Source organism: Beta vulgaris, chromosome 2 (assembly GCF_026745355.1).
Source record: "Beta vulgaris subsp. vulgaris cultivar EL10 chromosome 2, EL10.2, whole genome shotgun sequence".
Classification (NCBI taxonomy): domain Eukaryota; kingdom Viridiplantae; phylum Streptophyta; class Magnoliopsida; order Caryophyllales; family Amaranthaceae; genus Beta; species Beta vulgaris.
The window spans coordinates 55850307-55874539 of NC_079203.1; the positions used below are offsets into that span (position 1 = coordinate 55850307).

The window sequence follows — 24233 nt, forward strand, 5'->3', positions numbered from 1 at the left end:
TCGGGCACACTCGGGGGTGGATGGCACGTTTTGGGGGAGAAAGGGGTGAGGCATGGAAGACAATTTGGAATATAGGGGGACCGCCTAAACTTTGTCACTTTATATGGAGGGCTTGTACTGGAGCTCTAGCGACACAAGACAGACTAAGGGAGCGACACATTATTGAGCAGGGAGAATGTAGCCACTGCCATGGAGGTCCCGAAACAATTATTCATGCGATTTTTCATTGTTCTTTGGTGTCCTCTATATGGACGCAATCACCTTTTATGCAGTTTATAGTGGATGCTCCCGATCACTCTTTCATTGAGCGGTTTATATGGCTGAAAGGAAGGATGGATAAGCAAGGTTTATTGTCATGTATGGCGCTCGCCTGGGCAGCATGGTCTTTTCGTAACTCGGTGGTTTTTAACGAGCCATGGAGCAACATTGAGATAAGTACCGCGGGTTTTCTAAAACTGGTTCATGAGTACGTGGGGTATATCTCGAAAACTCAAGGGCCTCCTCGAGTACTCCCTATATTATCGAGGTCGAGCTGGTGTTGTCCGGAGGAGGGATGGATTAAGGTAAATTGTGATGCTGCAATGTTAGGCGAAAATGTGGTGGGAGTTGGGGCTGTGGCGAGGGACGAGCATGGGAGAATTATTTTCACTGCCATCCGCCGGTATGCAGCGGGATGGTCTGTAGCTTTGGCGGAATCTATGGCTGCTAGATTTGGAGTGGAGCTGGCTGCGAGTTTCGGCTATGACAGGGTGGTGTTGGAATGTGATGCGTATAATATCGTGAAGGCTATTGCGCTGAAGACTATGGGAAGAGCTCCTATTGATCTTGTTGTGGAGGATATCTGTCATGTTGGTTCTAGTTTTGTTAATTTTTCAGTTTCTCATGTTAAACGGGGAGGGAACACGGTTGCACACTTAATGGCTAGACTAAACCCTTCGTATGGGGTCGAACAAATGTATGTTGATAATTTTCCGCCAGGTATTTTATCCTTGGCGGAGTTGGATGTTGCGTAATATATTCGGTTCTGTTTCCCCTCAAAAAAAAAAACTAGTTACAAGCCTAAGTATGGTGCACCTTGTATTTAGAATGTAAAAGTGGCATCCAATTTTGGTATAGAGAGCTAGTTCGAGAATTCAATTGTACATACTTTTAGAGACTAAACAGTTTTTCGATCGTTACTTGAATTTACTCGATTTTGTAGAAAGTGAAAAGTTTATTCAAATTACACGTTTTATAGTTTTAAGTTTATTTATTGGTAAACGTTTACCTATTAAGCAGAAAACAAAATCAAAACTAAAAAGAAAAAGTTAGAAAAAATGTTTTCGAGAGAGAAAGATAGACCCAAAAAAAGTCTCTTAGAAAACCGATCAAAGATCTTTGCAAAACCACCTCAAGCTCCTTAAAATTCCGGTATTCTTCTTTCTGAAGAATGTTTAGACAAGTTTTTCATTCTCTTTTGGTTGGTAAAACTATTTTTTGGTTTCTCAGTTCTAGCCTGGAGCCTAATTTAGGAGAATGGAGTAATTAAAAAGCTCATTTCAACAAGAGGTACTTTTAAAAAGGGTCTCTGTTGGATTGTTAAGTCGGGTTCCCAGATAAATTTTTGGATGGATAATTGGGTGTTTGCATACCCTATTGCTTCTATCTCGCCTCTTGTTTAGGGTTTTGAATCCCTTAAAGTTGAAGATATTATTAATTTAATTAGACAATGGAATAAAAGCATGATTGAATCACTGGTTCCAGGATTTGCCAAGCGACCTACAACATTTTCATTCCCTTTTTAAGTGAGGATGATGTTTTAGTGTGGGATCTAACGCCACATGGACATTATTTTGTCAAGTTAAGTGCTCTTTTAGCCCACGGTCCTGCTACCCCCCCCCCCCCCCCCTGCGAAATCTTATAGTTGGATTTGGGGGCTCAAGGTTCCCCCTTATGTCAGGAACTTTTTGTAGAAAGCTTGTCAAGATGGTCTTCTTACAAAAGTTCGTCTCCAACAAAACCATGTTTATCTTACTCAAGAGTGTGTTGTAGTTTTGAATTCAAAGGGAAACAAAGGAAGGATAAGAAAATGGATGACTAGGTTGGTGCGAGATATCTAGAGATAGTGTTGGGTTAGACTTTAAAGTGAGATGAAATGGGCTTGCTAAGAGAATTTAGGTTTGTATTTGTCTAACTTTTTGTTAAAGTTAATTCGTCTATTTTAATAATTTGTGTTTTTTGTATGTAAAGATGATGGATTCATCTTGAAGCAGATTTACAAAAAATTAACTATTTATATATTTCACTTATAAATAAAGATATATATATTAACGATCTAAGTTGTATGTTAAATAATATAAAAGTTAAAATGTTACGGATAATTAAAAACACAAATAAGGGGGTAGAAACTAGTCATATTAAAAGGGAACTTTGTCAAATATGCACCTTGATTTCGTTGGATTGGCTTTCAACTAGCACGAATCTGAAAATTCGAATTGGTAAATGGAAGTGTTTTCAAATCTCAACAAAAGCTGGGAGTAGTTATATCATTTGCCAAATTTGTTCCAAAAGTATATGAATGCTTCAATTAAAGGTCAAGTACGCACCTACCAATTAATGATAAATTCTAAACAAAGTCAAAACACACATACAAAGAAAACTCATGCTCACACATATAATATATCAGATGGGATTGTGCTCTTCGTCTATTTTCACCCTCTAGTAGGTAGATTATCCTGTTAGCAGTATGTTTTCCGGAGTACCTAACTATAGCCGGTAAAATAGACTCATACCGGTTGATCAACCCGAAATCCTCTTTCCACCCGGAATTATAACTGAATAGAACCGAAATAACCCGACCCGGAATTAAAATAGACCTGAATATAATAACCCGACCTGAAATTAAAATAGATCGGAATATCACCCGAACTTGAATCTACCCGCCCCGTTAATGATGACCTCAACCCGAACACGACCTGAAAAGTTGACATATTAGTTACTTTTTAAACAAATTTAAGGAAAAAATTGTCATGAAATACTATATGTGTTTTATTTATTTGCGAGATTGGAAACCCGATTTACCCCGACCCGATCTAACCTGACTAGTTTTAACCCGTCCCGATCTAACCCGACCTAATATGAACCGAAATCTCATGGACCTGAGATGGACATGTACCTTGTACCGTCCCGAACATAAAGTTGACTCGATTACGACCCGACTCATACCCGACCCGTATGACATGTTTGTCACTTCTACACCTAACTACTTAAAGGCCACAATTTTCCTTGGTAACGTCCCAACAAGAGAGTGCATCGGCTATAAACATTCGTGTAAAACTGATATAAACACCGTAGATTATAGCATAGATGGAGTAAACGTTGATCGTTTTTTGATGCAGAAAAAGTCCCCCAATAGTTCCAACGACTTAGGCAAGACAAGAACATATTCGATGAGAGTTGCATTGATTTAACTGACAAGAGTTTGATCAGTTTGGAGGTATTCAGTCTAAGGAAAAGACACAAAACTAGTTGGCTAAACACATATATATATACGTCTAGCTAGGTTCTTTTTCAACTGATCTAAAGTTTGTTAAAAGCAACATAAAATGACAGGCGTTGCTAGAAAGCGTACTTATGCGACAATTAATGGGGCTATAGCATATTTACAAAGAAGCTGAAAGAATCAATCTACCAAACTCACATATCAGGTCACATTATCTGACAAAGTGTAACAAGGAAATAACTTAGCTTACAATTTCCAGCCACAACTTATCAGGTGGTACATTCATTAATTCAAGAACTACTACTGTGCAAAATTCTAGGAAAGAATGGACTACGTATAGATGTTAGATTAAAACGACCATCGTTCAAGATTTTGAAGCGTACAAAGAGTTGAAGGCAGGAACTGTAGCATAAATAGCTACAGAAAACTTCATCTTTCATTTGAAGAAATGGAGTAAATAAAGAAAAAGGAGTGGTAATAGTAATACTGATTATGGATGATGGAGAACCTAATGGAATTCAGGAAATCCAATCAATACATCATTCCAAGATACATACTGTCTAATTAGAGAAGTGATCCTGTGTGGCATGTCTTTTGCGAAGACACACTTGTCAGTTGTCACACTTCTAGGTAGAGCCGGGCACGAGCTGAGCCACACCGAGCCAAGCTTGGCACAAGGGAAAGCCGTATTGTTCCCAAGGTTGTACCAATTCTCCAAGAGAGGGCCATGCACCAGGTCATGCCAGGGCCAGCAGTCCCCTCGAGCCTATGCCGAATCTCCAAAATAACATTCATGTGTGGGCTATATCCCACCACCCTGTCAGGACTCAGGGAAATAGTTGGGCTCAGACAGACCCGCCCCATGCCCAACTCTATTTCTAGCTCAGACAACTTTCTGCGTCAACCGTCAGAGTCGCTCGGATGAAGCAGCTGAAGAAAGTAGATGATACAGAAATTGGATGAAAATACTAGCGAATTATAGAGTCAAGCTTGAACTCTAGTTACCTGTAGAATCTTGCAAAAAGCCACAACTTTTTTTAACGTTTTCGCCAACCCTAAACCCTGAGCTATTTTTTATGGGTATTCCTGGTCCCAATATTATATCAGAAGTGGATAAGAACAGATAAGAATAACTTTAAGTATTACATTAAATTCATAGACTAAAATCAGGGAGTGCAAAGCAATGTTCACATACATGACTAAAATGAATACTCTCCTAATACATCACTATGTCACTACTAATCAAATTCCAAGTCAGTCTTAAACTAGCTTTTCAACATACAATATGCATCACCATAATATCCCATATCGGACTGCTTAACAATCTCAAAGCAATAACCTTCAAAGAAACAATGATCACAATTATTCAAGGTACTAAGATAGCACATATCACTATTGGACACACACAGCAGCATGAAAAACTAGAGCAATAACCAATCTTCTACTACGGTTGTTACCGTGGCACAACCACAAGAGCCACACTACAAAAAGGGTAAAAGAAGATCAGTGCATTAATCAATAGACAAAGTGTCCATGAGTACATAAGGAGCAACAATGCTAGGCAACACGGCCCGTTTGGTAGTCGTTAATAAATTGCGGTAATGGGAATGAATTTTAAGTATAGTTTTATTAGGGAAGCACCCTTAAAATCTCCATGGGGAGGCATATTTTCTCCATGGATAATCAATCTCACCCCTAAACTTGTGTTTTTGTCAAGCAATTTTCATTACCACTCATTACCACCTAACAAGGTGGTATTGGATGGGAATGAAAATTCAAGAAGGAAAGTGGACACTTTAGGATAAATTAGCATTACCATGGGAATGGACAATGATATTTTTGACAAATTTACACACAAATTCATTCCCATTACCACCATTTATGACCAACTACCAAACGGGCCGTGAGGGTTATGTTGATTGATGTTGATGTCGATCTGGTTAAGCAAATTCCACTTCCATTATCATCCATTCGAACAAAGGAAAAGGCGGTGCAGCTATTATAAACACTGCCTAAGCCTAGAAAAACTGAAACTGCATATATATAGAAGTATTTATTATCTTTAAAAATGAGCATACATACAAGATTTGAAACTTACAGAACTACAATGGGTGACATCTAAAGCATACAAAGTTACAGAAAAATCTACTCTCACAAAGCTACATACAAAAAGGAGAGGAAACAAAATACAATGAGTTTTATCACAACCTTAGCACTGAATTTTTCGTTGAGGCTGAAGAAATTTAAGTCTGATAAATCACCTCTTCACTATACAAGTTCAATGAATACATTGCTTCCAAAATGCATAGGTTACCAGCCAAAGAATAATGCTCTTCAGGCTGCCACTACAATGTCCAACAAGGGGTATGAATTCCGTGCTTTTGGAACCACTCGGGCATATGGAACTTTTCATACAAGACTGGCCTAACATCATCCTGAAGTGAGAGGTGCTTGAGGATCGGAAGTAACACTTCAAGAAGCTGAACGAAAAGTGGAAATAATTGAGTAAATGATGGGTTGAATAACTTTTATCAAATTATTCTGGAACTGCAATTACCTGATCATCATGTGGTTGTCCTGCAGAAAATGGTACACATGGAATCCCATTTAGTGGCTGTAATAAGAAACTGAATGGATTGTTATCGACAATAACTACTCTGCATAGCTCCTGAGAGATGCAAGATAGGTCCTTCACATGATCCCGGTATTCCCTGTAAGTATACAAAATCAGAGTGTGCAAAGCAGCTCAAGTATATGAGTGCTGTAAATTTATTAAACATGACCTATATGAGCTAAAGACTGGATTTCACATACAGCTGCACCTGAAGAAACCTAACTCAATAACGACAGAGATTAAACAACAAACCCACAAGTCACAACCTAATAATAAGCGCCAGATTATTAAACCTTTTGACTGCTTAACTTCAGAACAATGATAATCACAAATTTCATGTTACAATATGTTACATCACATTCACACACACCTAAGGCATTGGTCCATCTAATTCTAAACAAAGCAAAGTCCATTTCAACACCCAAGAAAGTTAACCAGTCTAAGTGTCTAAAAAAGACTATTGTTCATCATAAAAAACTAGCTACTGATGCAGCTACTGCCTTTTTTGAGCAGGGTAACTTTCTCAACAATAATAAGATATTAATATAATGCTGCGATCAGCATATGCGGAAAGTAACAAGTTCATTCCACAAATCTGCCTCCAAAAGGGGAGGGGGTCAGAAATCTCAACAACGGCCGCAGAGAAAAACAAGATAATATATAACTAACAACTCACAGAGAGAGCATTTAAAGATCAATTTTTGTCCAAAAAAAAAAAGAATGCTCCCAGAAAGAGCATTTAAAGAGAAAGATCCTTTCACACGCTTGCCCGCCACAGAAGAAAAGAAGGGGAAACCAGCATCATCACACAATTCTAACATATTCATATAAAAGTGGAACCAGAGAGTTTCGGCACAGAAACCACACACAAAAATGTTGAAGTATCACACTCAGCTTCTCCTCATTGATCCAACTATTCCAAACAAGGGAGAACAGATTGGTCATGCAACTCTCTTACAAAATGTTACGTGACATTCACACACATCCTAAGGCATTGGTAAATCTAAACAAAGCAAAGTCCATATCAACATCCAAGAAAAGTACCAAGTCTAAGTGTCTAAAAGGGACTTATTGTTCATCATCAAAAACTAGCTACTGATACCAGCTACTGCCTTTTTTGAGCAGAGGTAACTTTCTCAACAATAATAAGAGATTAATATAATGCTGTGATCAGCATATGCGGAAGAAACAAGTTCATTTCACAAATCTGCCTGCAAGAAGGGAGAGGGGTGGGATCTCAACAACTGCCCTGGAAAAGATCAAGATAATATATAACTAACAACTCAGATTTCAGATTTCAGGCGGTCAAATATTGGAGCCTCATTCGTACCATAGAAAGACAATGTACTACAGTATCTATGCAAGCAGGAAAATAAAAATCCCGAGTTTAAGGATACTAACGTGCTAGTAGTTGATGGCCGATATAGACGACGACTGAACCGATTGTCAGCATCAATTCTGTCAACAAGAGGTCTAGCATAACCTGTTCAAACAAAGAAAAATAAGTACAGTTACTCTTACAGGGTTACAGTAGCACCTTTGCTAGTCCACAGTATGTTCACGCATATGCTTCTAAGTAAGCTTTCTAGTTTTATCCATTATAAAAATGACTGGTGAGCATGATGAAAGCCAAAAGTAAGTAAAAGTTTGAAAAATTAGAAGAAATGTGAACCTTCAAGTCCAGCTGTGAAAAGAATCAAATCTGCAAATTCACTAAGTTGTACCAAGAACTCATGCAATCCAGGACGCTCAAACACTGTGACATAACTGATTTTGGGCTTCCCTTCACATTCCTTCAATTAGAGATACATAAATCAAGATCCATTGAACAACCACAAAAAAAAATTGATGAAACTGCAAAGAACTCAATACCTTGTCTGATGATACGCATTCCAGCTCAAACCATTTCAAACCTGCTTCAGTCGCTTGTGTGCAAAGTGCAGGTGGCAAACTAGACGTCTCGTATGCACAGACTAGTGTTTCATCCAAATCAAGAACGACCTGCACCATTTATAGTGAGGCACCTCTATTAAGGGGAGATCATTAAGTGAAAACTAAATGATGGAAATACAGCAGAAGGTTGCAAAAGTGTGCACATATGAAAGATTAAACGGGAAAATCCACCACAAAACCTTACCCCATATAACCAGTTTTAAATACCAATTTCACATAGAATAATGCAGCATCAAACATACTATAAGAGAAAGGTGTCCGATGTATTCCTTGCATCCATAGAGAACATCTGACAAACCTGTAAATCTAATGCTCTTTGAACCACCTAGCCAATCAGAAATGGCTATGAATCTATGCCTCCAACCTTGAGATTTTATATTGCATAGATAGGGAGACTCATAGGTACAGCATATGAGGGCTCAATCAAGAAATTCTGGGAATATTATGACTACGATAGGACAATAATATTTACATATGTTGCACACTTTGAATAATGTTTACAGAGGAAAGAAAACTACTTCACTGTAGGCTTTGAGCACAAACAGACTTTTGAGATGATAAAATAACAGAAAAACAAGGTTAATGCAAAAGAAGGCTCACAAGATTGGTAGAGATAAATTATTAAAAGAAATGTAGAAATTGTAAAAACAATTTTATTGTACCGTGTAAAATTAATAGGCCACTGAGCTCAGTAAGACTTCATAGCAGGACATCCCAGTTTAACCCAACTTAATGAAGAGAAGTCAGAATAAAACTCAAAGAATAGCTCTAAGAAAATATAGAGCAACATAAGTTCAAGGGACAAACCTTTCCAAAAAAAAAATATGGACAAAACTACTGAGCTCTTGTGAGTTGTTATACAACATCATTAGAAAAGAAATCAATGAGCAGTGCTCAAAGACAGGAAACTTCCATATCTCAATGATTTGGCTTTTCACTTCACCAATTTGTCCTTCATATGAACCATACCTAGGCAAAAGCACTACCACAACACTCCCATTATCTTTTCTTTTTTTCACCCTAGGAAACCATGATATAAGACTAAATTCATTGTTCAAAAACATTACAACCAATACAACATAAAATCCAGAAACTTTCAACTATGATACAGCAGCAATAATTACAATGATGTGCAACTTGAAACAGAACAGTTCATCAGCAAACTTCTTTATTTAACCTGAAAAATTCACGCCGGACCACAAATGATCACAAAAGGATCATGAGCATAGCACGATTCTCAGAATTCTGCTGACAAATACGCAATCCAGCAAAACACAAACTACAACAGGAATCAAATCAAACAATATCAAGAGGGCCATCAAGCCAACCCAAACCATATAAACCATCAAGCCAGCACTACACTACTCACAAGAACGAAAAATCATTGCAGCAGAGCTTCAACGCCCACCCCAGTCGCCACCCCTCCCCCAGACCCCCAGACCCCCAGCCCATAAATCAGGGAAAACCCCGATATACCCCGACACCTTCCATGGGAAAAAGATTAAATCCATCTCAATAATTCATCATCCATTCTCTCAAAACCCAATCATCTAAATGTTCTCAATTGCATTCCAATTACTCACCAATAATCATCTCTCACAATGAACTCCCTTTGACTCATCGAAAAACCCAATCATCTAAATGTGCTCAATTGCATTCCAATACTCACCAATAATCATCTCTCACAATGAACTCCCTTTGACTCATCGAAAAACCCATTATACTAAAAACCAATAATCCTAATTACCATCAATCAGAAAGAACGTTATCTTCTAAAGTACTTACAAAATAACAACTAAAAGTTCCCAAAATTCAAATAATAACTTATTTTTCCTTGGGGAGGTACAGAGCGACTAAGCACAATGATGTAGACCGAATTCAGTCCCAACTCTTAAATACCATCACCACGAGATTTTACCAACTAAGCTAGATGCCATCTAGGATTCCAAACAATAACTTACACCCTACAAACTTATGTTCATCTAAAATTACACAATCTCAAAATCATCAACTAAACCACAAACGAAAGAATCAAACAAAAACATACCGTGAGCTTATCCGACGGCGAAACAACCGAATCTCCAACTTCAGCATCATCATCCACGCCAATATCAACAGCAGTAGCAGAAGAACTATGAAGAGGAATTTCAACAACAGGCAAAGGTTTAAAACCAGGAGAAGAAGAGGGAGGAGAGAGAAACGAAGTTTGTCCGCCATGGCTGAATCCGATGCTATTGAATACTTGAGCCATAGAAGGAGTACCTTTAACGATCTGAACAAAGATCTGAAACAAGAACGCTAACCAATTCAATACTGTTTTCCATAATTGACCTGATTTTGGCGCATATACTTCAGTTTGCGCCATAATTGGGGAGAATTTTAGGTTGAAAAAATAGAGGAATTAGGGTTTTAGAATAGTGTGGAAATCATTTTTAGGAATCAATTGAATTATATCATGAGAATCGAAAATCAATTTCGATTGATATGTATGTAATTGGTAATTGGTAATCACTTCTTATCTTAACTGTTTTTGAATCGGACGAAAGATTAGAAGAATACGAAAAAATAGTGAAATAGTGATTGATTGATTTGATTGATGGATTGCTACTTTTTTTTTGGCTTTTTTTTCTCGATTCTCCTTTTTCTCTCTCCTCCCTTTAATCTTCTTCAAGTTCTGCGGGCGCTGTTTTTCTGTAAACAGTGAAAGATTCTGGAGAGAGAAAATGGTGGATTAGAGAAGATGAGGCGACGAGAGAATTGAAGAAAGAAAATGAAGAGTTGAGACTTGAGAGATCGTGAAGTTGTCAGTTGTTACCACCATCAACAGTGTTATTTTTCTCTAAATCCAATGAGTTTGTAATTGTATCAATGTAGGAACAATAATAATGCACCTACTCCATTTTTTTTACTTCTTTATCTCTTTAAATAGAGTACTACTAGTTGAGTTTCACTTGTTGTTGTCTTTAAATCCCTCACTCTCAACTCCAAACTTTCGATTATGCGGTTATTTGATAATTGGTTGTTGGCTTTTAGCGGGTTTAGTTAACTTATTTGACTGACTGGAAGTATTTGCGGTATGTATTGGCTTTTTAAGTTGGCTGTTTAAGTCAGCTGTTTGCAAAAGTATTTGGCAAAATTAATTATCATTGTTGGTTGTTTATTAGAGAGTTTGTGGGTTAGTAAGCCAAAAGTCAATCCAAAAAGCTGCTCCAGATTTTGGCTTAGAAGCCAGCTTTTCAGCCAACCAAAAAGCCAATGACCAAATACTTTTTTGTTTGAGCAAATTGAAAAGTCAAAAGTCCAAAGCCAATGGAAAGCCATTTACCAAACATGGCCTATATCACATCAGTTTTTCACTATTTTTTATTTGGGTAATGTTATATGTAGCCCTAAGCATTAGGGATACATATAAGCATTAAATACATTTCTTTAAGTAGAAATAATTTAAGAATTTAAGATACATTTTCACATCAACTGAGGTAATAAATGCTTGATTCAATATTTTATTTCCATTTTAAGCACCTTATACATAGCCCTAAGGGCTATGTATATCATTTTCCTTTTTATTTTTACAAACTCATTTTAGACTCATTCTAATTTTATACTTTATTACTCAAACTCACTCCACCAAAAAATGACACATGACATTTTTTTACTGCCCAAAAAAATATCATTGATATGACAAGAGTCGTAAGAAGAGTTTTAAATATCAAAACCCAACTCAAGATTTTGTCTTTCCCCAAATATAGCAAGAGTCTTGAGTCTTGATGTTTTGAGACTGAGTTAAGACTTTTATTAATTGTGGTTCTAGTGAATATTTATTTTGTTAAATGAGTTGGTCATATTGTGTTGTGTCTTGTGGTTGTATGATTATGAGTTCGGGTTCTATTGAGTTAGTGGCTTCCATTTTTGGTTCATTGGTTGAATAATGTTTAGTCATGGCCTAAATTGTTGGTATTTAAATTGTTGAGTTTATGAATTAAGGTATTCGGATACACGCAATATAATTGGAGTTCTTACTTCTTAGTGGATTTGTGTTGAGTAATCTAATTTTGTTTTACTCAAACTACTACTCCCTCTACTTCACAATAATGGTTAGACTATGTTATTTTACACTATTTATTTTCGCTCATTTGACCAACATTTGTGTTTTATATATAAAGAAAAAAGTTAATCATGTGAAACCTTAATACACTTATCTCAATATGTACTTTTAAAATATCAATTGTTTATTATTTATAATATTTAAATATAATTAATTAGAGATATTTATGCTACAAGTTTTACATCGACAAATGCAAAAAGTATAAGTGAGCAAATTTTAAGAAACAAACAGAGTAGTTGGCTTGCATAGTCTCCCAATGTTCAAGTTTAAGCAAAATTTTCAACTCTAAGAAAAAACTTGTTTTTATAGCTAATTGCATTGTCTTTAACCTTATCTTACACTAAACAGTCAACACCAACAACTAATTTTACAAATATTTATGTAATTCGCCAATAATTAAACAACCAACAAAGACATTACCGACATAAATGATTGGTCAAACCAATGAAGTAAATCCAACAACCAATTACGTAGCATCCTTATTTAAAAAATAATCTTTATATCTATAAAATACTCCTTTTATTATCTGATTATTGGTGTGAATTTAATTCAATTCTTGACATACTTCAAAACTTGGACTATAATGCTCCATAAAAGTATGAAATCATATGTTGTATCATTACTTTATATTACTTTTATCTCTGACAACTGATTTTGTTTGAAATTATATTATCTGAACTAGTTTTATTTCAACTTATTTTCTTTAAAATCGTTTCATCAGTGTATTAAGTTGTATGGAGTTATATAATAACATTTTATTTTATCTGAACTTATTCAAATATATGTTATCTAAAAAAAGCTATAATAAGTAAAAAAAAAAAGTTGAGGTAAACAAATACTAGTTAATTACGAGTCAAATAAATACCACTACACAATTTAGAATTGCAAAGTTTTCCAATATTATTGATCATAATATAGAAATTAAATAATCATTCAAAACATAATAAAGTAAGAACAGCATGATACTAAAGTTTACCTTTCTGTCAATTTGTTTTCTTTACAAAGCATCATTAAAATAATACTTTCTTCGTGTTACTAAACTTTACCTTTTTGTCAATTTGTTTTCTTTACAAAGCATTATTAAAAAAATACTTTCTCCGTTTTTTAGTAAGCATCACATTTCTCTTAAAAACCTTTCATATAAAAGAGAGAAATGTGTCGCTTATTAAAAAAACGGAGGTTTGTAAAACATAAGGAAGTATATAGGGTGTAATGGTGTATGCATGCATGCAAGAAAGTGGGAAAAAAGAATACTCCTTCTGCTTGATAGTAGTTGAAAGAAAGAGGCAATAAGAAAAGACAAATCGGAAGTAGGTTAGTGGACGTAGTTGTGCGTCGTCTTCCTCCATTGAAGTTCGAAGTGGGTTCCAGATGAGTATCAGTTAATTATACCTGACTCATAATCATATGCCAGAAACTCACGAGATTTCTGAACATATACTATATATGACAGTAAGAACCTCAACTTATTTTCATTTCATGTGTTTCTTTCTCATGTTTTTTAGTCCAAAACATTATTGAACATGGCCTACATTTCAGTTAATGGCCCTCAAAGTTTTAATAGGATTTCCAGGGTTATATATTTGGACTTTTTGGGTATATAGGATAAGAAAATGAAGTATAAGGTTATTTGGTTTATTTTAGATGGCTCAAGATTAGTAATTTATAAGTTCGACAAAGGTGCGAAAAAGTGGTGGTATTTTAGTAGAGTATTACTTCGAATCTTCATCGAAATAATATGTTGGGATATTTACTTATAGGTTGTTTAGCCTTGTATTTAGCCTTTGAGCTAGTGTGTCCTACAGGCTAATATGAATTGGTTTTTGGTCTGCTAATAAAAAAAAGTCTGAAAAATGTATTTTTTTTTTGTAACTACCAAAATAAATGTTGATAGATAGAGTTTCTCTAAATTATATGGTCCATATAGAATATTTTTGGAAGGTAAAGATAAGGTGTACGTTGTTTGTGTTCTTTCTCATAATTCCCTCGAACTCTATCATTTACACGGACTATGCGATAATAGAGTCTTGACTAGTCCAATTTTATTTATCTAATGGTCTCAATTAGATAATACTCTCTCTATTCGTAAGAGTTGTATTCTACCATAGATTAATGGGTATAAAAAGTCTATACCAAAGAGTTTTGGGTGTTAACAACATCCAAGAGTTGGAATAAAAATTTGTTGTGCATTTTCATTGAACATAAACTATAATCAAGAGTAACCTGTTGTATGGGAGTCATGGGTGGTTCAATTACTACATCCGTTTCAAGAGTAACACTTTTCACGCATGCCGATGCACTACTTTGAGCCTTTATATCTCTAATTTTGTATTTGCAAAAAATATAAAAACTACATATTAATAAAATACATACTAATACGAATCTAACAAGATCCCACATGACTATGTTTTTATTTACGTATAAATCACAAACGAGGGTCAAAGTACAATTTGTGAATAGTGTAAAATGTCAAAGTGTAACAATTAATTTGAAACGGATGTAGTATTATGCAATGAAATTATGAAAAGTAGCTTGGCACTTATTTAATATTTTAAGGAAAATAAATTGGAAGAGATATACTATAAGAATTTTCAATATTGGTGTCTTTCATAATAGAGTTTTTTTACGTTTATGGGTACAATCTATAGACTTACAATTTGACATACTCCCTCCGTCCTATAATATACTTTTTATTTCTATTATGGGAGTCAAATTTTAAAATTTTTAATCAAATATTCTCATTAATGTATACAAGAAAACATATTCATGTGGGTCTTGTTAGATTCGTCTCAACATGTACATTCATAATATCAATTTTTTTATATTTTTTTTACTAATCTGAAATAAAATAGATAAAAGGCACGTATTGGAAACTATGTAAAAAGAAACATGAACTATATTTTATGATGGAAGGAGTATTACTTATGAAAATTACCAAGGATCATTGGGTCTAATGATATGGCTTCAAATCTTGGTAGAAACAAAATTTCAATATTGTTGAGCGAGCGTTGGGGCTGGTGGGCCTTTGGGTGAGCGACTATGTGCGAGGTAGCCCGGAGGAAATTCATTCTACTACGGATTCTCGAAAGGGGCCAAAAAAAAAAATATTTATGAAAAATATTTATTTAAAAAAAGTTTTAAAGGCCCATTTCCATTTTTTAATCTGGTAGTTAGAGTAGATGTTTTTACATGTTTTTAATGTAGCAAGTTGCAGCTGTTCACTCCCCCTCTTACAAGGGTATAGGCATTCAGGCTTGTAAATATGGGTCAGTTGTCTCAGTAGTCAGTGCTCATCAATAAAGAAAAGCAACATGGCCAACATCAATCAACTTTCATTTGTTGTAGGGGAAAAAAAAAGGTTACTATTGTTAGAGATGATAAATTGATAATAGATCGCGCTAGATTGAGCTTTCGTCTTGGAAAAAGGTGGTTTGTTTTGAATCAAATCTTGTGCCCAATACAGCAATACTAGTAAAAATATGGGTCAGTTACCGAAATGAAATATTGTTTCGGGACGGTTAACCACCCATGAACACCCCTACTGTAAAATCAAGTTGTGCTTTCCGGACCTAAGTTTGATTTAGGTTTCGTTTGCCTGTTTGGTAGAGTATAAAACGTTTTTCTGAAAAACTATTTTCTTCTATTTTTTATTTTACATTGTTTGGTTTGCAAATGAGTGTAAAATTATTTTCTCCAGGAGTAAAATTATTCTTCAAATGATCGAAAATCACTTTCCCTTCAAAATGAAAGGAAAACGGTTATCTTCATTTTTCTTATCTCCCCCATCTCCTTACCTCGTTACTTTCTTTTTTATTTTCCTTTCTTTTCATTATTTTTCTTATATGGAACCAAACAACGGAAAACTAATTTTGAAATTTTGTTTTCCATTGTAAATTGTTTTCCCTGAAAGACATTTTACACTAAAAATGTTTTATATCCAACCAAACGGAGCCTTAGTGTTCGATTGATTTGATGGAAACATTTTTCATGGAAAATGGTTCTCCAAATATTTTTCGATGGAAAACACAAATGATTATTAGTTTTCTTCGTTAGATTTTATGGAAAAATAGTAAGCTAAAAAAGAAAGGATGAAGATGTTGGGAATGAGAGAGTGGATGATGATGGTTTCCTATTACATTTGGAGGAAATTGTTTACAAACGAATAGCATACTTTTACCTATCTTTAGGGCCTTGTTTGGTAATAGGTTTGGGGAAAAACGTGAGGTTTCAACTCATACTTCCTCCATTTTTTTACATGTTACACTTTCCTTAAACGGAATGGTGCAAAATACATGTTACACTTTTTTTCCTTCCCCAAAATGGAATGTTTTATGCTACAAACTCACCAAATTACCTTTACTTATAACAACTAACCAAAATCAAATCTAATGGATTTAACCTTATTATATACTAATCTAAATTAATTAAACCTCTTCTTTTTCTTCCACCACCCTCCCCCACCCACCCAGCAGCCCAACCCAATCCTTCACAAAATCAAAGTCCGACCAATGAAGTACGAAAACAACAACAATGGAGGCGAATGACGACGAGGGTTTGCAGGAGGAGAGAAAAAGTCGGGAGGCGGAAGAGTGATGTGTGCTACGCTTGTGAGGACGACGACGACGAGGGTTGAGGAGGTGAGGTCAGATCTAGAATTCGAATGGGAGGAGATGAGCTGCTGCGGCGGAAGGGGGAGTGGGGGAGGGGCTGCGGTGGTGGAGTGGAGGGGAGAAGGAGAGAGTGGGGGCTGGTTGAGAGGAGAGGGAAGGGGTGGGACTGCTGGGGTGGGTGAGGGAGGGGTGATCTTCACTCCCTTAAATCCCCACTCTTGCTTTTACCTAATCTCCAATTAATTTTTTGCCTAGGTAATCGCAATTTTCAAAAGTGTAACATGAAAAAAAAAAACGGAGGAAGTATTAGAAGATTTAACTAGTCATTCCTCTAATTTGAGTGTTGAGCCTATAAAGCTATTTTTAAATAAGTTGAGGGAAAAGCTTTTTGACATTAGAGAGTTGGAAATGAATGGCCATTTACATTTATGTCCTAAAAGTTTACACTAATTAACAATAAAAGTACAACAACAAATCATGCACATGTCTTTATTGGTCATAACTTACACTATTATGTATCAATCAACTATCAACTACTTAACAAACACCTTTATACAAAACAACTAATACAATCAGCTAGTCAAATCAGGTTATACAATCAACTATTAGCTATCAGCTAATACAGTAAGCTAATAACTATCTGTTAATTGCCAAACATGATCTTTATTTTCCTTTTTAAATCCCTTATCTAACCAAATAACGAAAAATTAAGACGTTTTCCTCCAAAATAAACGGAGACGGACCAAAAATTATTTCGAGACTAATAAACATGCCCATAGGCCATAGCCCCTTTTTTCCTCCAATAATCTGGGCTGAGCCTGAGCTAGGCCAATTTCAAAGTCGGTCCAAAAATACATGACCAAGATTGGGCTCTTTTCGAGCCGAGTTAGAACTGATATCCTCTATTATAATTGCAACACAAAGAAATTTCATGTTACTTTGTTTCTAAACCATCTCATCTTTCTCTCTCCTCCCATTTTTCAAGCAAATTACAGTGTCAGTGAGCAATTTCATCTCAACATTTGAGCTGATTAAGTTTGAATCAAATTTGCCCCAGGTAAATAAAACAATTTCTGGGATTTCTTTTGATGTTGTGAATATCATTTATTAACATCATAATTTCTTGAATAATTATTCTCAATTACATGAAAAATTCTCATTATCATTATTATTTTATTACTCCCTCCATTTTCTTTTGTCGTTCCTATTTAAGACGAAATCGGTCAAAGTAGGAAGAACTTTCGGAAACGTGGTAATAATGTTGCATCAATTCATTGTGTTGTTTATCAGATTAGATGAGAACCCTTAAATAATGGAGTTTAACACTTCAATTAGCTTTAATTTCTCTATTGATATTGTGTATTGTATTAGGGTTTAATGTTTTGGTATGGTGCATAAGATTGATTTGTGAATTGTGATATTGAATAGGGTAGTGGAGAAAAATGGCATTTAGGTCAAAAGAAACAATGAAAAAGATACTGAAGAAAGTGGGAGAAGATAACATTACAAGGGGTGTAAAAGAGGCTTTAAAGAAGAATTTACCCAATAATAAGGTAGTTATGGGTCGTGCTAAGCGAGGACTTTACGCCGGTCGTCATATTCAGTTTGGGAACCAAGTTAGTGAAGATGGAGGGAATAAGTATGTTTTTCGAACTCTACTCCCCGGTTTCAATTTGTTGATATGTTGGATGTTGATTAGATATTTCATTGTTTTCGCTTTGTGTATAATGTGTACTATATTACCATCACTAGTGTGTCTGTGTGTGTGCTACTATTGTAAGATGTAGAATCTGTTTGAGTGTTGGACAATGTCATTTGACAAAGAAATTTGCACGTTTTTGTCGAAATTGAAGTGGCAACTGGCAAGTGTTGTAATCTTGTCAAAATGTTGAGTTTTCCACTTGGGAAAGTGAAGAGTCGGAGCAATGTGGATGGATTATCAGAAAATGAGTGAACTGATTAAAATACAGAGGAATTTTGCACCGTGTCTTAGCTATATCAACTTTGACTTAAATATGGTAGTTAATTAACCCCATATCTTGATTTTTGGTAAATAGTGAGGGAGTTGCGTAGAGTAGCAATGGGAAAGAGAAAAGATTCCAAAAACTACATCATTATTTGTTGCTTGTTATGATGTTTTTGTTACATACATCATTGAGTTTATCCTGAGTCAAGCTGATCTATGGATGTCCCAACTTCAAGTTGTTTCATGCCTACTTGTTAGGCCTACATGTCATAGAGAACAAATGCCGAGTGGTTCTCTGTAGGTAATATAGAGGGATATTGGTAAGTATAACTTAATGTGAGCTATCCAACTGACAGAAGAAGGGATATTTGAGGCTTTTCGACTTGTCTTGCACTTCTAAACAACAGTTATGGAGAGGACAAAGTGCCAAACTGCCAATATCTTAGATCAACACCTTAGTAAGTTTCCTCCAAGTTATAGAATGTCATCTTAGCCTCTACATATATAAAGTTAAAAGGTCATGCCATGACAACTTAACTTGGGTGAAAATATTAGGTTCTGTTTTTTGCGTTTCTTGAAGATTCATATGACAGATTCAAAATATGTGTCACTATCCTCCAATGGGAGAAAGGAAAGTCTTTAATTTTAGCCTTCTTGGAGGTTCCATATAGTTCTTAGGTTGGTCATTACTTAAATGTTATGGCAACTTTGCTGAATATCATTGAGTCAAACCTCCGTGATTCTATTTAGTATTTACTCTTAGAACCAAGATGCTTTGAGTTCTAAAGGGGATCCTATCACTCTAGTTGGTACTTTTTGTATCTTTTCTGTAAAGGTTGTATGCATCAGTTCCTCATTAGGTACTAAGCTCCAAGTCATATCTGACTCGTCTTACGGGAGCACTTTCCTCTGTAAGGATGATACCAAAATCCTAATCTGGACACGACTAATTTTTGGGCATGTCCTTGTTGACTTCAGTCACTTCACTTGAGTACATGACACAATTGCAGTTCACAATATTCTGTTAGGCACTCCATCTCACTCTCTAGCATGACTACCTGAGTTCTGAACTGGAAAGGAAGAGGAAATTTAACTGGTTTTGAGCTTGAAGATGAGGTTTTAGGAAGTCAAATTTTGATTTTGTAATTGAGTAGGATGTCTTGTATAGCTAAACATGATAGAAGATCCACTTAAAGCATCTCCTACAATCCGCAGAAAGGATCGGGTTTCATGGGACCCTCCTATAGTGCAAGATTTTTTCTATTGGGGATTGGAGAGTAAAGTCCTTAGCTCCTATCATTTAAAGACGCTGTCTAATAGATTGAAAGCTACCTTGTCACCAATCACGATGCTGTGTCCAGGTGGATAAGGCGAGTAGATCAACATGATCGACACTTCAATGAGCATCATCTACAACAGATGTCCTTTGTTGATGCTTTTCTAGTCCTGTCTTTCTCCTCTTTACATGGAGCTCTTGGTCGTCAGTTTTCTGCTAATTTATACGATTTGCTTACATTTCTAGTTTAGAAATGATTTTTTTGGGTAGCTTCTCAGTATCTAGGTAATGTCCATTTCTTTCTTTCTTTTTTTAGGACAGGTATGCCATGTATTTTCTTTCTACGCGCTCATAACATGTGAGTAGTCGAGTCATGGAAGTTAGAATTAAATGGAAATCTTAGCTTGTACATCATTATGTATGACGTGTCTTATGGCCTGTGTCTGGAAGTAGGATTGAGTCACAGTGTCTTATTAATTTGAGCTGGCCATGTACCTGAGGACTATGGCATTGCCAACTTTTATGTAGCTTAGTCTTGTCAAGGGCAATTTGGTGAAACTCTTGCATTCTTCTAACAATAAAGTCCTTTCTACTATCATTTTGTGCAAAGAAAGCCTTTCTTGCATGTGACATTGTTGTTTCATTTGGCAATACCTGCATAAGCCATGTTTTGACCTGGATATTTTTGGGCTCCCCCTAACAAGTAACAACTAACAACCAATGGATGGCATTAACTATTTTGGATGTGAGGACTTGAGCGCTTCTGGAGGACTGTACTTGGTGTGAGAAGATCAAGAATATTTGGTAACTAGCTCTCATGCCCTTGATAAAAATTGGTACCCAAGTACAGAGCAGATAATTGCTGAAGCATCCAAGCAGTAAACGCACCCCAAGATAAATGCTCTCCTTGAGATGAAACAACACCCAGTCATCTTTCAATTTAGCCACAAAACTAATAAAAATACTTGTCGAATCCTATGAATTGCTTACACTCCTCAATACTGGTGAAAATCCTTGTCAGACATTATCTTTTGGATATAGAGATTCTATCTTAGTCACGTAACTGTTATGACTATAAACCCTGAAGGAAAAATTCATCTCAGGATTTAAAGTATGAAAATGAAATTCATGCTTTGCCATTTACTCAGAATTCGTCGAAATCATTTTAATGTAATATCAACAGTTACATCAGAAGCATCATGGAGCTATTCATTTTTGGAGACTCCTGACTGTCTATATTGATGTTTGCCCTGCCTAGTACCTTACCTAGTCTGGAAGTCGTATGTAGGCACCAGCTGAGCTAACCCACTGGAAACTAGATCCAGCAAAAGCTTTTGAACGTCGACCATCCTACTCCATCAAGATATTCCTGATGAAAGAGGTTTTACTAGCAATAACACTTTTCGCATTGGCATTAGCACTCTCATTTTAGTCCACAGCACTTTTTAATCCATTAGGATCACTTTAATTCAATATCATATTGTTCATAGTCCTTAATTCTCAAACACCTTATTACCTGGGCTTTTCGATATCTGCTTTGCAAACTTACATTTACTCATTAATATAAAATTCTGCCTTATGAGATCACCACAAAGTCTATTTTCTAGCAGTAGTTCACTTGACATTATAGTGCTTTGATAGTTTTCACTGATCAGACACAACTCTAGCCAGTAGCCTGATTTTAAATTTTTCCATCTATTCGTAAGGTAACGATCCAAGCACAAACATTCTTGTCTTAGCAGTACTTGGGTATCTATACTGCAATATTAAATGACCAAAGAAATTCCTATGATTGTGCTAAACCTTCTTTTTATAGCAGGGTGAAGCTGTCATGCTTTTTATTCCTGTAATCTAAATGACCCATCTTAAGTGAACACCAATTTTTTAGAGAATTGTGATGGATATTTGAAGATAGTAATGCTTTTGGTTGCAAGCCACTCTTCTCATACTGGTTTGCCATTTAACATGGACAATCTGCTTTTCTAATTGGTTTCTTTATGTTTGGGTCCCTTCCCTATGAATGTCCCTTGACTGTAGAAAAATTATGCCCAATCAGGGAAAGGTACTATAAAGCTTTTCTCATAGGTTCTTTTGGTATGGGCCCTTCTCAGCTAATCCAGAACCTTAGAAGCATTTTTATTTGTTCAGATTATAGACAATCTGCGCACTTAAGCACAAAAGATTAACTCACTTAACTTGTTCATTGCTTGTTCTTATTTTATCCAATAATGGGTAGACCTGGGCTACATGGCTATACTCAGATCTAAACTGAGATTTTTTTTGTTTTTCTCTTCCTTAATTTCTCATTACTCATTCATGCCAATAAGTTTCCTATATGTTTTGGTTGCTACATGCGTGCTAATTGTCACGTTCAAGATGTTCAGGATCTTACTCATCCAATAATTGAGTAGTTTATTGGATTTTGTTTTTTCTTGTATCAACTGTTTGCTAAGCTTAGTTATAAATAATCTTGTGTTTATTAGGACACGGAAAACTTGGAAGCCTAATGTCCAAGAGAAAAGACTCTTCAGTTACATTCTCGACCGCCACATCCGTGTCCATGTGACGACACATGCCCTACGTTGCATTGACAAGGCTGGTGGGATTGATGAGTACCTAATGAAGACACCGTATCATAAGATGGACACAGAGATGGGCCTTCTCTGGAAAGCCAAAATTGAGAAGATGTACGCCGAGCTTGGGCAAATGGAGGTATCCTTCTTCTCACCGCAGGATGAAGCAAAATTTGAGCAAAGTTTTAAGGAAATGAAACTAGATGAAAAATCTGCTCGAAGAGAATTCAGAAGACGGTTGTATGGATTTTCAACGAAGTCTGAGGCAACATCAGATCCCCAGGTCGGTGAGTCAGATGGAAGCTCACATTCAGATCATGAGCAGATGGTTGCTAATGCTTGAGATGGGACTTCATTGCCACCTTTGAGCTTTTTGCAAGTTTCTTTTTTGGATGTAAACCACCAATTTTGCATCGTTACTCGTGTGGCTGTAGAATTTAAAATATTCATTTGTTACATTTACAGTCTTAAATCATGTAGGCTAATTTCATAAGAGCCCTTGTATGATAGTTATAATCTATATGCAACTCTCAGAATTTTGATGAAAAAAAGTACTTGAGAGGCGTCTTCAGAATATGCCCTACTTGCGCACGCAGCAAAATGAGGCAGCTTTCTTTTTGTTCTAGCCTTAATATGAATTGATGTTTGTTATCTAATAAGCGTGTTTGGTGTAGCTTTTGAGGTACTTTTTAGATTTTGAAAGATTATTTTAGTGTTTGGCGAAGTAGCTTTTAGTTTTTGAGAAGCTTTTGTCAAAAGCTAAGATTATTAGTTTTTGAGCAGCTTTTGTCAAAAGCTACTATTTTTGCATATTATTTACAAATTAAAATTTTGCTGATAACTATTTTTACTGAACACTTCTATTTTATATCGCCAGTTTCACAATTAAAAGCTAGTAGCTACCTCCGTAGCTAAAAACTAACAATTACCTTCACAGTTGGCATTTAAAAGCTCAAAGCTCACCGCCGAAACTAAAAACTTACTTCTAACAGCTATTTTTGCCGAATAAGCCTTTGTAGTTTGACGCTTTTTGGTACTATTTGAGCATATAGGTCTGGCGTGGATGTTCAGTTTCTCCTTTTAGTCTGACTGAGATTGTCAACATGTGGAGCCCAACTTTAGTAAAAGAGTGATACAAAGTAAAACAAAGTTGATAATTGTTTATGGTATAGATTCCGATCAATGTCGACACACATATTAAACATGGCAAATTTTTATGCCATTGGAGTTAAAGTTGGTGCCTCTTAATCTAATTTCCATACTTTTCGGCCCAATCTAATTCTTTATTGAATAATATCCCCAAATCAATTCAATTCTATCTACTCACTTTAAGAATCTTCTTATTTTCAAAAGTTTATTGTAGGAAAAGAAATAGAATTGATTATAGAGGAAGGGAACAAATATTACCTTTTCTTTTCTTCTTTTAATTTCTTATATAGGGTGATTATTTTAATAGATCAAAATTTTAAATTGGTCTATTGAAAATAGTCAAATATGAATTCCATCGATGATTCATAACTCAAAAATTATTGGTATATTTTAAATGATAAAAATCAAAAAGTATCTTATACTCTTACTAAGTTGTTCTTGTGAAGATTACATCTTTTACCTTTTCTCTAATTAGAAAATAGTGATAACTAGGTTAATACTTGTTC

At 35.6% G+C, this 24233-nt stretch overlaps 2 protein-coding genes across 2 annotated transcripts; one reads left to right on the top strand and one right to left on the bottom strand.

The window, feature by feature from the left end:
- Window positions 1–5505: 5505 nt before the first annotated feature.
- Window positions 5506–10925, bottom strand: LOC104903313 (uncharacterized). The gene is made up of 6 exons (XM_010691329.4): window positions 10096–10925; window positions 7968–8096; window positions 7768–7888; window positions 7497–7578; window positions 6039–6192; window positions 5506–5961 (listed from the first exon to the last, which is right to left on the bottom strand). Exons 1-6 carry the CDS (start codon window positions 10411–10413, stop codon window positions 5827–5829), a joined length of 939 nt encoding a protein of 312 aa, XP_010689631.2. The 5' UTR covers window positions 10414–10925; the 3' UTR covers window positions 5506–5826.
- Window positions 10926–17659: 6734 nt separating this feature from the next.
- LOC104903308 (uncharacterized) lies at window positions 17660–23229 on the top strand. Its single transcript, XM_010691325.4, has 3 exons — window positions 17660–17820; window positions 18192–18402; window positions 22489–23229. The coding sequence occupies exons 2-3, from the start codon at window positions 18206–18208 to the stop codon at window positions 22919–22921; spliced, it is 630 nt and encodes a 209-aa protein (XP_010689627.2). The 5' UTR covers window positions 17660–17820; window positions 18192–18205; the 3' UTR covers window positions 22922–23229.
- Window positions 23230–24233: the final 1004 nt, after the last annotated feature.

Excerpts from the sequence above, each read along its gene's own strand:
- LOC104903313 (XM_010691329.4), bottom strand. The coding sequence starts at position 10,413 with ATGGCGCAAACTGAAGTATATGCGCCAAAATCAGGTCAATTATGGAAA. Across the intron at positions 8,097-10,095 it reads CGCCGTCGGATAAGCTCACG|GTCGTTCTTGATTTGGATGA; the intron begins GTATGTTTTTGT and ends TAAATGGTGCAG. Across the intron at positions 7,889-7,967 it reads AATGCGTATCATCAGACAAG|GAATGTGAAGGGAAGCCCAA; the intron begins GTATTGAGTTCT and ends CTCTAATTGAAG.
- LOC104903308 (XM_010691325.4), top strand. The coding sequence starts at position 18,206 with ATGGCATTTAGGTCAAAAGAAACAATGAAAAAGATACTGAAGAAAGTG. Across the intron at positions 18,403-22,488 it reads AGTGAAGATGGAGGGAATAA|GACACGGAAAACTTGGAAGC; the intron begins GTATGTTTTTCG and ends TGTGTTTATTAG.